This window comes from Dama dama, chromosome 21 (genome assembly GCF_033118175.1).
Source record: "Dama dama isolate Ldn47 chromosome 21, ASM3311817v1, whole genome shotgun sequence".
In the NCBI taxonomy this organism is placed as follows: Eukaryota; Metazoa; Chordata; class Mammalia; order Artiodactyla; family Cervidae; genus Dama; species Dama dama.
Window position 1 is genome coordinate 30,421,782 of NC_083701.1, and position 13,645 is coordinate 30,435,426.

The following is a 13,645-nucleotide window of genomic DNA, read 5'->3' on the forward strand; positions in this document are numbered from 1 at the left end:
GCGTGTATGTTACAAAATGATAGCAAATGGGAAAGGAAGTACCTGGCACAGCAAAATCAGCCATCAAATAAACACTGCCCAGATGGGGTCGCCAAAGCCCAAGGGGCTGTCTCCTGCAGTTCAGGAATGAGAAGAAGGGATGAGGGAAAGAACCGATGGGTACATGCTTTTCTACCCTCCCTCCCTCCCCATAAATTCAAGATTTCATACAAAGCTTTGGTTTCTAGCAGTAAACATGGAGTTACATTCATCCGTCTGCTATTAAACAATCTTGTGGCTACTTTGACCTAAGTTTCTTGCACCTACATAAAAGTTCCTGAGTGACTTGGATATACATTCATCCTTCCTTTCGTGGTCTCCCAGCCCCACCTTCTACATGGAAGGCCCCCTTCATTGCTCCTCTCTACCCTTGGATTAGAAATTAAAGTTGGTCTTGATCCATCCAAATACAGCAGTCCGTTTAGCATGAATCACATCAAGGAATGGACATGACTCGAGATTGGGAACAAGGGATGGAGAGATCTTAGCTTCTTCAGGATTTTTGCACAAATCACTTAATCACAGATACCCCACAAATTAAACGTATAGGTATATGGTCTATTTTAGGGGGCACAAACGTGGAAGAGGAGGGGATAGGAATCTAGTTTTTAGGACAGATCTTGTTTGAAATAGGAAATAGAGGAAGGGGAACAAAAAGAAAGTGTAGTTCAAGACCCCCCCCCCCCAACTTCAAGAAGAGGGGCCCCCAAGCTTATGTTTCAGATCTTTTTGCCTGGTGCAGAACATTTTGTCAAAGATGCTTTGGCTTTTTTTCTCAATATAAAAAGAAGTTTGTAAACAATGAAACCCCAGAAGAACATGGAGAAGACCAACACATTATATTTACACAAACTAGGCCACCTAGCAATCACCAAATCAGCTACTTGTGAAGTCCTACAAAGCCCAGACAAATAATAATAACTAGAGGGGGGCAGCAGTTAGGAGAGACAAGGATCAGACACACATCACCCAATGCGTTCTATTGCGGGACTTTTCTTTACTAAATCCCCTATGCTCAAAAAATTATTGCCTACTTGTTTAATCCCTTGTTTCTTGGATGATTTTTGTTTGACTATTTGGAATTGTGGTCTGACTTGCAGGATTAAGAAAACCACTCATGTTATTTTTGCCTTATTCCTATGCTGTTCAGCCTAAACAACCCTGAGGCCCACTGTTAGGGAAATTAAAATGGAGGAAGTCTTGTTAGGGCTTCAGAAGCAGGAGAGCAGGGCTCTGACCTGCTTCTGACCTGCCTGGACACAGCTCAGATTCCTTGTCTGCAAGCACACCAAGTCAGGTGCCACTTTAGATAAGAAAGGAATTCTTGGAATTACAGAGTTCCTGAGGGTCTGGACACCAACCCCCCCCCCCCCCCCCGCTTCCATCCCCCCTCCCCAGGGTCTAACGAAATCCTGTGACTCACAGGGTGAAACAAACAGCATTGTAAAAGTCATAAAAACCAGAGCTGCGTTTTTGTATGCAAACTGACGATGATATCAGTTTGTGGCCTGGGATTATAAACAGGACCCCACAAAACTGCAATTCGAAGTCTTACCTGTAGGGGGACGTACTGCTCTCGACCACTTCCCAGTTGGGACTCCAGATTGCTGTCAACGATCGAAGTCTGGGCGGATATCAGTCTAATTTGGTAAAGTATACTCTGTTGTTTTCGAGTTGCTAAGTCGTGTCCTACTCTTTCTTGACCGCATGGAGTATGGCCCACCAGGCTCCTCTGTTCATGGAATTTCCCAGGCAAGAATACTGGAGTGGGTTGCTATTTCCTCCTCCAGGGGATCTTCTCAGACCTAGGGACTGAACTCGCATTTTGCTTGGCAGGCAGATTCTTTGCCACTAAGCCACCAGGGAAGACCATATACTCTGCTACTTCTCTCTATCTCTCGCTCTCTCTTTTTTTTTTTCTATTTCTTTTAAGGACTGTGTATTGAAATTAAGCCAACTAACTGTCTATAAAAAATTGAAATTGTTTGTGTGTGTGTAAAGGTTTCTTTTGTTAACAAATCCTTCAAACCAAAAACGAAAGCAAAACTTCCAACAAAACAACAACCAAAAAAACACAAAAAAAATTAAGTTCCTAGAAATAAAGCTAATAAAATATATGCAGAGCTTAAATGGTAAAATGATAATGCTGTAGCCACGCGTTCCGGAAGGACAGTGCAGATAGTGGAGTGCAGTTTATTACACCTGCGGGTCCAAGGCAGAGTCTCCTCTTAGCCAAGGACCCTGACCAGTTTTTGTGAAAACCTTATATAGCCTAAGTGTAGGTGCACAAACCTACCCCCCAAATTCCCTGACAATCAAAGTTAACCCATTATTCATATGCCTTAAGCCTAAGTAGTTAACAGTGGACAATTATCAATAGGCCTGTGGTCATACCCCAATAAGCATAATAGAATGTATGATTCTATTCGGTTACACAGATAATTAGGGTATTCTTTTAGCGAAGGAAGGGGGGGGGGTGGGCGCCCTCGTTTTCCAGTTGGTATGTTGCTTCCATAGATACTGGGCAGAGAGCTCAAAGTCCACAGTCCAGCCCAAGATGGAGTCCTGCTGTCAAGATAAAGCCTGTTTTGTTTGCTCCTTCAATAAAGTTTGAGTTCTAAATAAGTAGACATACCATACAAATATCAACCTCTAAATTAATCTACAGAGTCAAATGTAATTGTAATAAAAATCCCAACAGAGTAAGTGTGTGTGTGTAAACTGACAAGCCAATTCTAAAATTTTTGTGGAAATATAGAGGGATCAGCATAGCCACAAAATTCTTGAAGAACAACAATGTGGAAGAATTTGTTCTTTAATATACTAAGACATATTTTAAAAACACCATACCTAAGACTGTTATTAGCTCAGAAGTAGCCAAACATACCAATGTAGCAGAACAGAGATCCTAAAATATAGGAAAAGGAATTTATCTTTTTAATAAATGGTGCCAGGGCAATTGCATATCTAGATTTTTTAAATGAAATTGTATGCTTACTTTCTAATACATTTAAAAATCAACTATAAATGCATCAATGAATTCTATGTGAAAGTCCAATCTATAAAAAGTTTAGAGTTGAAGGGTTTATAGGACCTAATTCCTAATTCAGGAAAAGACTGATTAATTCAACTAATTAAAGTTAAGAATTCCTGGACACACAGGTGGCCAAAAAGCACATGAAAAGATGCTGAACATTACTAATTATCAGAGAAATGAAAATCAAAACTATAATGAGGTATCCCCTCATGTAGGTCAGAAAGTGAAAGTGAAAGTTTAGTCACTCAGTCGTTTCTGACTCTTTGTGACCCCATGGACTGTAACCTACCAGGCTCCTCTGTCCATGGGATTTTCCAGGCAAGAGTACTGGAGTGGGTTGCCATTTCCTTCTCCAGAGGATCTTCCTGACTCAGGGATTGAAGCCAGGTCTCCCACCCTGTAGGCAGATGCTTTACCATCTGAGCCACCAGGGTTAGAAAGGCCATCATGAAAAAGTCTACAAACAATAAATGCTTTAGAGGCTGTGGAGAAAAGGGAACCCTTCTACTCTGTTGGTGGGAAGGTAAATTGGTTCAGCCACTACAGAGAACAGTATGAAGGTTCATTAAAAAACTAAAACTAGAGTCACCATATGATCCCGCAATCCCACTCCTGGGCATATAGCCAGAGAAAATGATCATTTGAAAAGATACATGCACTCCAATGTTCACTACAGAACTGTTTACAATAGCCAAGACATGGAAGCAACCTAAATGTCTAGCAACAGACGAGTGGGTAATGAAGATGTGGTGCATATATAAAATGGAATACTATTCAGCCATAAAAAAGAATGAAATGATGTCATTTATAGCACCATGGAGGGTGCTACATCATCTTCAATTGAAATTATCACACTACTAATGAGATGGATGAAACAGGAACCCATTATACAGAGTGAAGTAAGCCAGAAAGATAAACACCAATACAGTATACTAACACATAAATATGGAATTTAGAAAGATGGTAACGATAACCCTATATGCAAGACAGAAAAAGAGACACAGACATACAGAGCAGACTTTCGGACTCTGTGGGAGAAGGCGAGGGTGGAATGTTTCGAGAGAACAGCATCGAAACATGTATATTATCTAGGGTGAAACAGATCACCAGCCCAGGTTGGATGCATGAGACAAGTGCTCGGGCCTGGTGCACTGGGAAGACCCAGAGGGATTGGGTAGAGAGGGAGGTGGGAGGGGGGATCGGGATGGGGAATACATGTAAATCCATGGCTGATTCATGTCAATGTATGACAAAAACCACTACAATATTGTAAAGTAATTAGCCTCCAACTAATAAAAATAAATGGAAAAAATAAAAATAAAAAATAAAAAAAATTAAAAAAAACAGACTGGTAGAGAGTAGTAAGTAGAATTATTCCACTGCCTCAAAGGAGGTAGATCTTAGGAGCCTTTGGTAATTACAACTATAAATCAATATTGATCTTATCTGCCACTCAGTAAATTCATTATGCTTTTCAGTTGAAAGCTGTTATTGGATTTTGAAGTGAAAAGTACAGGTACTGATGCTGTTTCTAATATTAGTTATTACTCAGTTGCTAAGTCATGTCCAATTCTTTGTGACCCCATGGACTGCAGCACTCCAGGCTTCTCTGTCCTTCATCTCCCAGTTTGCTGAAACTCATGTCCATTGAGTTGGTGATGCCATCCAACCATCTCATCCTCTGTTGTCCCTGTCTCCTCCTGCCCTCAATCTTTCCCAGCATCAGGGTCTTTTCCAGTGAGTCAGCTCTTCGCATTAGGTGGCCAAAGTATTGGAGTTTCTGCTTTAGCATCAGTCCTTCCAATGAATATTCAAGGTTGATTTCCTTTAGGATGGACTGGTTTGATCTCCTTGCAGTCCACGGGTCTCTCGTCAGTTTTCTCCAACACCACAGATACATATGTATGTACACACACACACACACACACATATCAGTATTAGTTATATATATATATCAGTAACTAGCAATATAGTTATAGCCATATCAGACTAACAGTGATTAAGAGTATAGCAAGATTTGGAATTAAAGGCACACATTCTGATTGAACATTATTATCAGTTTTAAGTATAAAATGAAATTACAAGAAAGATCTTTAAAATGAATAGGCAATGTTGGCTTCCCTGGTGATTCAGCTGGTAAAGAATCTGCAAAGAAGAAGACCTGGGTTTGATCTCTGGGTTGGGAAGATCCCCTGGAGAAGGGAATGCCTACCCACTCCAGTATTCTGGCCTAGAGAATTTCATGGACTGTATAGTCCACAGGGTGGCAAAGAATCCGCATGATTGAGTGACTTTTACTCACTTCACTTCGTATTTATATGTACTTCAAGCATCCCTCTTTTTACTCTAAATTCCATATGTGTTTTCCTGATGTATGGACAATACCCAAGGAGGTGAGTCATTGATCGATTAACTTGACTGTGTGACTTTGGCAATTGTGTGAGCAGTTGTGTGACTTTGGCAGCTGCCTCTGTTGGCCATACTTTCTGAGGATTCCTCAGAGCCAAGAGCATCTGCCAAGAGGAGTCAAATGCTGCTGATGACCAGGAATTGGATTTGTTACAGATGGAAGTGCTCCAGCCTCTGAATTTGCCAACTCCATTGTTAGAGGAATGTGATAAATGGTTGTGTGCCTCTGCCCTTGTAAGCTGACAAAGATCCAAGCAGCTTAAAATGATAGGCTCCACTGGCTAAGTCTTGGGCAGTGGGCATCCATCTACAACTGAACCCTAGAAATAAGAAGTATATGTAAAGAGACATTTTCCAGGTGTTTTTCTTCTAGGGCAGAAATAATAGCCTTTGCATTTGGTTGTCCTGGAAACAATCTCTGGAACTGGCAAGGGGAAACGCTGCAATTGTGTTCCAGGGCATGGAGTGAGAATTCCAGGAATACTGAGCCATTAAAATGAATGTGCTTCAAAAATCCACTTGAAGCTTTTTGATAATGATTGTTGTATTATTGAAGTTTGAGGACTTCTTTCTTCCTTCCTTCCTCTCTACTTTAATTTGGTAGTGGGTTATTTAAGAGAGCAAACTCTAAACTCTTAACTATTAAAAAAGCATAAAATTTTTTAGCTGGAGCTTAAAAATGCTTAGGGAAAGAAACTACATGAGTAGTATGTATAATTTTTTTATAACAACAACAACAAAAGAATTACTTATAATCCCAGTTAAGTGTGGTTATAACCTTCCATTTTTCTCTTTACTTATTTTTCTGCTATATTTTCCCTATATAAAGGCATATTTACAATAGTCTGTGTGCATATGTACATGGGTACATGTATAATGTGTATATGTGCGTGCACACATCAAGGTCACCAAAGATCTCTATATCACTAAATCCAGCAATCACTTCTCAGTCGTCATTGCACATGACCTGTCAATGGTACTTGACACAAGTGACCGCTCTCTTCCTTGAAATACTTTGTTCACTTGGATCCCAAGATCCCATATTCTCCAAATTTTCCCTTCTGTACCATTGGTCTTTCTTTCTTCCTCTGTTTTGTGTTTCTTCCTTCCAAAACTCAGCCCTGCGACTTAGCTTGGATCCAACTCTCTTGGGAATCTTTTCCAGTTCCATGGCTCTAAATACCATCTACCTGCTGAGAACTCCCAAATGTACATCCCCCAGAGTAATTCTCATTTGAACTCCAGGCTCATATATCTCTACTCCATTACACTTGGAAGTCTAACAGGCATCTCAAAGGTGTTCAAATAGAACTCTGAATCCTAGCAAACCATTTCCTACCACTGAAAAAAAAATCTCTTGCCAACTTTTTAAGTTGTAACTCCAAACTGCCAGTTACCTGAGCTGAAACTTCGATGCTATCCTTGATTCTTCTTTTTTCTTTCACATCCCACACCCAATCCATGAGCTAGCCCCCAAAGTGTATCCAGGATCTGACCACTTCTAACTAATCCACTACCACACTGGTCCAAACCACCATGAACTTTCCCTGAAAGAGCCTCCGGCTTTTGCATTTGTCCTCTCCAAGACTTGAATGATTCTTCTAAACTTAAATTCGGATCATACCACTTTTCTTCTCAAAACACTCCAGGGGGAAAGAAAAAAAAAATACTCCAGGGGCTTCCCACATCACCCCGACCAAATGCCACAGTCCTTGAAATGTCTTATTAACATTTTCTATGTCTTACTTTTTAAATGTAAGAATATGTGGGAGGCAGCACAGTGCTCGGGGTCAGATTGCCTATGTTCAAAGCCTGGCTCTAGTTATTAGCTGTATGATGCTGGGCTTCTCTGATAGCTCAGGAGTAAAGAACCTGCCTGCAATGTAGGAGCTACAGGTTCAATCCCTGAGTCAGGAAGATCACCTGCTGAAGCAAATGGCAACCTACTCCAGTATTCTTGCCTGGAAAATCCCGTGGACAGCCCATGGGGATGCAAAATAGTTGGACAGGACTTAGAGACTAAACAACAAAAACATGACGTTGGGCAAGTTACTTAGCCTCTCATCTCAGTGGCTAAATTTCCTCACTGTAAAATGAGATTACTATAATATTAATCTCATAGAACTGTGGTGAAGATTAATGAATTAATATTTATAACATGCTTACAATAGTGCTGGCATGTAGTAAACATTATAAATTTTTTTAAAATGACAAAATTGGCATTTTTGTGCTATTAGCAGAAGATTTTTATCATAAATTCTGCACATAAAAAATGTCTCCAGTAAGAATTTATAGATACCCCAAACATCTCTCAAAAAATAAGGATGAAATGTGTTTGATGAAACAAATTTAAAATGAACTATAGGGTCAGAAAGAGTCGAACATGACTGAAGCGACTTAGCATGAATGCATGCATCCTTGTTTTATTCTTCTTGTTTATTCTGAGTCAGAGTTAGAATTTATTACACACCATGACTTATGTTTTTAAACATTTTGGTGCTTTTTTAAGCATCCTGATGCTAAATTGCTTATTCATTCACCTACTTCCTAACCAGCAATGCTTTAATTCCTAAAATAGGTGTTTGGTTTTGTTTTTTTTGTTTGTTTATTTTATAGATTGGTTTACAAGATACACTTTTTTTTTTTTGCTCTACTTATGCCTTTTATTAATGCATTGAAGTGAAACAATTCAATCTACACTGATAAAATAAACAAAAGCTTAAGGTGCATTCCTACATATACCTATTAAATATTATGGGTACAATAGGGAGAGTAAGTCACGTGGAATTTCCATAGAGAGTCATATAATTAATTGATTTTGTAGAGGAAAAACACTACAGACTCAATATTGAACAAGGCTTTTATCAATTTAAATCTGTCTGTGGAGGGAGGGGGAAAGAGTCCCTAGCCAGAGCCTGATAGCTCTGTTCTCTGATAGCTATGAGCCTCATAGCTCAGTTCTTACATCCATTTTACACTTTTAATACTTCATTATAACTGAAGAATAAAGAACACTCACAAACTACCCCCCCTCCGCACAACACACACACACAGCAACACAACATTTATTCATACCCTTCTGGAATTGCATTATGATCCACAGAGGACAGAAGGCCTTGGACTCACAAGAAAACTTCTACAGATTATTTCAAGTGGGAAGACCTCTTTGAAAAGAGGTCAGATACACATTTGAATAAAAGGTAAGTCACAGTATTTGTCCATAAAAACAAAAGGGAGTTAGGATTTGTGGAAAAAAAAATGTGAATCGGTCATAAAATTTATTCAAGGGTGTATAAATGAGAGATTTTTTTTAAACTTTTTCTTTTGTATTGACATATAGCGAATTAACAATGCTGTGAATAGTTTCAGGTGAACAATGAAGGGACTTAGCCACACATAAACATGTATCCATCCTCCCTCAAGCTCCCCTCCTGTCCAGCCTGCCACATGACATTGAGCAGAGTAAGATCTCTTTTTTTGACAGCTGAGTTTAACTTTTAGAATATATGGTGTGATGTTTTGTTAATTCTGGAAAAGTCTTGTGGTTCTAAACGAAATTGTGGTGTAAACTGGTCCTATTGCTGGAACTCTTAAAGGCCTCTGCATGTTGAGGTGGACTACACACGAACTTCCAGGCAAAAATAAACTTCACATATTTGCCAATAGCAAAATCTCTCAGACTCAACAACTATGCAGCTATGGAGAATTCCTTTGAGGATGTGAGGGGGAAAACAGTACCATTGAGCCTATACATTAGAAACACAAATTGACAACGAAACCTTGCTTAAATCAATATTATCGTGAAATTTATCATGTTGTGGTATTTACATGTATAAAAGATGAACAAATGAATAATGCCTTTCTAGAATATCATTGTAATTCCTGTTGAATAACACTTTTCCTCACTTCTTTTTAATTTTAAAAGAAAATTGGCCTTAAAACACCATCCAGACAAGAATCCAGATGATCCAGGGGCTGCTGAAAAGTTTAAGGAAATCAACAACGCCCACACAATTCTTACTGACACGTCAAAAAGAAACATTTATGACAAGTACGGATCACTGGGACTCTATGTGGCCGAGCAATTTGGAGATGAAAACGTTAATACCTACTTCATGCTGTCAAGCTGGTGGGCAAAGGTGAACTGGATTTTTTGTTTCCCTTGAAAAAAATTTCCTGAAAGGTCATGATATTATTCACTCTTTTAGACTCCATCCTAAAGAAAGCCTAACCTTAGTATATTACTAAACTCTTATTAATAAAAGAGCTATCACTTTGACTGAAAGCTGTTATGGTATTTAAGGATTGCTTTTGCTTTAGCTTACCAAGTGATTATAAAATACAGCAGGACTTAAAATACTTCTAGACATTAATTATGTTTGAATTTGATGCTTCAGGTTAATTCTGACTGCCCTCCCTACTCCCATAATGACTAAACTGACTCATTGCTAAAAACCAAAAATAATTAATTAGTGTGACAACTGTTTAAAAATTATTATGGGACAAATTTAGCTATGTACTTTCCTATCTATAGCACAGGTTACATCAGGGAACACAATGCTAGGGAGAATGCATGGAAATCATGTCATAGGTTCACGTGAAGCCTGATGTGGGGCAGTGGAGAAGGAAATGAGGGGGAAAGGTGAGAATTAAGTAGTGGAGGACACTGAGTTGGAGAGACAGAGAGGAAGAGAGAGGGAGAAAAAGGATATCTAGTCAAGAGAAAGGCAGCATTGTTAGGACTTAGTGCAATCAGAATTGACTTTTGACAGTAGTGTGATTTCCTAGGAATTCCTCAGATAGGCATGTTTGATGATAGTTTCATATTTGTTTATGAGTATTCAAGGCTTCCCAAGTGGCACTAGTGGTAAAGAATCTGCCTGCCAGTGCAGGAGCCAGAGGAGACCCGGGTTGACCCCTGGGTCTGATCCCTGGACCAGGAAAATCCTCTGGAATAGGAAGTGGCAACCCAATACCCCAGTATTTTTGCCTGGAGAATTCCATGGACAGAGGAGCCTGGTGGGCTACAGTCCTTGCGGCCACAAAGAGTCAGACACAACTGAGCACACACACACATACAAATATTCATATCCTTATCTTATGATTATAGTATATTTACATTTGAATCATACATATAGTCCATTGGCAGCTTTTTTTGGACAGTTCGTGTACGTATAGTAAGTTTACGGTTCATACATCTTGTGAAATCACATGAGCTCCCATGTAACATGAAATCACATGTTACAACTCAATTCACATGAGTTGTAACAAATCATTTAAGAAGCTGCAGATCTCCAGAGTCAGGAGTCATGCTCAGTAGTACTCTGATTGCCACCTGCTTCCACAAAAATAAATCTTGCTAAATTGAGTGGTTGTACATATGCAGGATGAGAGAGGATACCCCTGGTGGCTCAGACAGTAAAGAATGTGCCTGCAATGCAAGATACCTGGGTTTGATCTCTGGGTCAGGAAGATCCCCTGGAGAAGGGCCCCACTCCAGTGTCCTTGCCTGGAGAATCCCATGGATAGAGGGGCCTGACAGGCTACAGTCCACGGGATCGCAAAGAGTCAGACATGACTGAATGACTAACACTTTCACTGTCATGGGGAGAGCAAGTCTGCAGCCTAAAGTCTCCTTTGCCTTCTGCAGTCCTCCGAATTCCTTTTCTTGGGGATAAGTAGTGTTCCCACTGAAACCCCCTTTCTTTACTATTGAGGACTTGGGAGGGAGACAAATTTCTGCCAAGAGGACATGGAACTTGGAATGAGAATATAAATATTATCAATGTCATTTATGATGATAGATTGAATGTTTATATAAAATACAGGTTTTTGTGGGCTTACCTGGGAACCTAACCTCCAGATATGACATAATGTCAATGGGAAGATATGTCCAGAGTTATAGATAATTAAACACTAGTACCCAATTGCATATTGGAGCCTACCTGCATAAAAAGGAGAATCGATTCCCTTGTCCAGAAGTTGACAAAATTGATAAAAATTCATAGAGCTAAGCAGAAGCTGTTAAGTAGTGTAAGAGATACATGTGCTAAATTGCTTCAGTCTTGTCCAACCTTTTGCAACTGCCAGGCCCCTCTGTCCATGGGATTCTCCAGGCAAGAATACTGGAATGGGTTATCATTTCCTTCTCCGGGGAATCTCTCCAACCCAGGGACTGAACCCCCATCGCTTATGTCTCCTGCCTTGGCAGGCAGGTTCTTTACTACTAGCACCACTTGGGAAGACCAGTGTAAGAGATATACATAAAATAATTCCTGATGTGGGTCTTTAAAAATAAGGCTACAAAAAAATCTACCTTCCCCTCTGTTTGTGCCAAAGCCTCATTGCACAGTATCCATCAGAGTGCCCCAGCATATGATGATCATGTTTTAAGTATGCACTACATGTATGAATCAGTGTACCGATTTGAAAATGTGTATTTGAAAAACAATGAACACCTACTTGTATCTTATACTACACTAAGCTCTGTGAGGATAAGGCAAGGTTATTTCTGAAATAGGCAAGCAATCCGGCTGGAATAACTAAAGAACAAAACATGTATTAAAGGAAATTTTCAGAGAGAAGAAAAAACTTGGGGATGGAATAGGAAAAGCAAAAAAGGACAAGAGTAGGTAAAGAAGGGGGTAACATGTTGGGGAAACAGCTCCAGAACACTGCACAGGAGGGTCTTAGAGGCTGTTGGTGAAGAGGAAGCTTTTTTGTACTTTTCAGACTAATTTAAGAAATTTACAACTCTATGAAAATGCAGAGAATTCACAGCAAAAAAACTGTAGGTGTGAGGGTGTATGAAATCACTTCCAATTTCAAATACCATATTTTTAATAAAATCGTAAACTTATTTTGCTCAGTTAACAAAGGTGGCCTTGTTTTCACTGCAGATTAGGAGAGTGTAATCTTTTAATCTTTAGCTATGGTGAGTTTAATGAGGAAACTTTTTATATGCTTGTTGGGAAATCCTGGTGTTGTGCACTAGGAGGAAAAAAATCATTTGTTTATCTACTAATCAATAATCAATCAATACATTCATTCATTCAGTAGGTATTTCTTGTCTACCACACGCCAAATACTAAACCTGGAGGTAGAGAAGGGATTGAAAGATGACTAATATATAGTTCTAGCCTTCAAGAGGCTCATGGTCTGAGACAGAATTATAAACTGATCACTGTCTTAAACTTTTCAGAATAACTGAAAAGTTTTGTCTTGTCAACAAAACAAGACTATGGTGGACATTTGTATGGAGTGTGGTTGGGGCACAAAGGAGGGAGTAACTGTTCTGGTGCATGAGTGCTAAGTCACTTCGGTCATGTCCGACTCTTTGCAACCCCATGGATGTAGCCCGCCAGGCTCCTCTGTCCATGGGATTCTCCAGGCAAGAGTACTGGACTGGTTTGCCATGCCCTTCTCCAGGGGCAATTGTTCTGGGGGAGGTGAGCTTTCCGGAAAGATGTTGGAGAGGATTGCTGAGATAAACTTACACACAGAGTGGCTATCTGTTAGATGACTAGGGGGTGGGGCAGGGGATGTCCAGGCAGATGAGTCCACAGGGAGAGCAGAGCTACGGCAAATCCGGCAGGAGGGGAGCCATGCTGGTGCAGGGGAGGCACTGGGGGAGGCCAGATGACCACTAATAAGGAGCTCCAGCCTCTTCTAAAAGGCAAGTAGAGTTGCTGCATGGGTTCACGAGAACACGCATGTCAGAAAATTCCAGCAGCAATGTGCAGACTGGGTTAGAGGCAAGAGTGGCCACAGGTAGGTCAGTTTTGAGGCTACTGAAGTGTCCAGAGCAGAGATAAGGGAAAGTGAAAGTCGCTCAGTTGTTTCTGACTTTTTGCAACCCCATGGACTATACAGTCCATGGAATTCTCCAGGCCAGAATACTGGAGTGGGTAGCCTTTCAGGATAAGGGGCTCTGTTCTAAAGCCCTACCACTCAGGATACAGATGATGGGGGTGGAGGGGGGTGGTGCGGGACAAAGGTCCCGAGGAGACTGCAGGACTTGGTGACTGAGAGAATAACGTGGCGGCAGGGCTGGCTATCCATGGCTCTTCTTTGGTGAGAGTGGTTCAGTGCCCATGGTCAGCTCATCTGACCTGTACAGGGTATGTTTTCCGGTTTGTTTTGTTTGCTCTGCTCTTAATA

General features: G+C 40.3%; 1 protein-coding gene across 3 annotated transcripts in view; it reads left to right on the forward strand.

Annotated features, from left to right (window-relative positions):
- Window positions 1-13,645, forward strand: part of DNAJC5B (DnaJ heat shock protein family (Hsp40) member C5 beta) — a 91,711-nt gene that overhangs the window by 64,152 nt on the left and 13,914 nt on the right. For all 3 annotated transcript variants that reach the window (XM_061122822.1, XM_061122823.1, XM_061122824.1), the window contains one exon: window positions 9,411-9,624. In XM_061122822.1, the coding sequence (XP_060978805.1) occupies window positions 9,411-9,624 (214 nt within the window). The remainder of the gene's footprint in view (window positions 1-9,410; window positions 9,625-13,645) is intronic.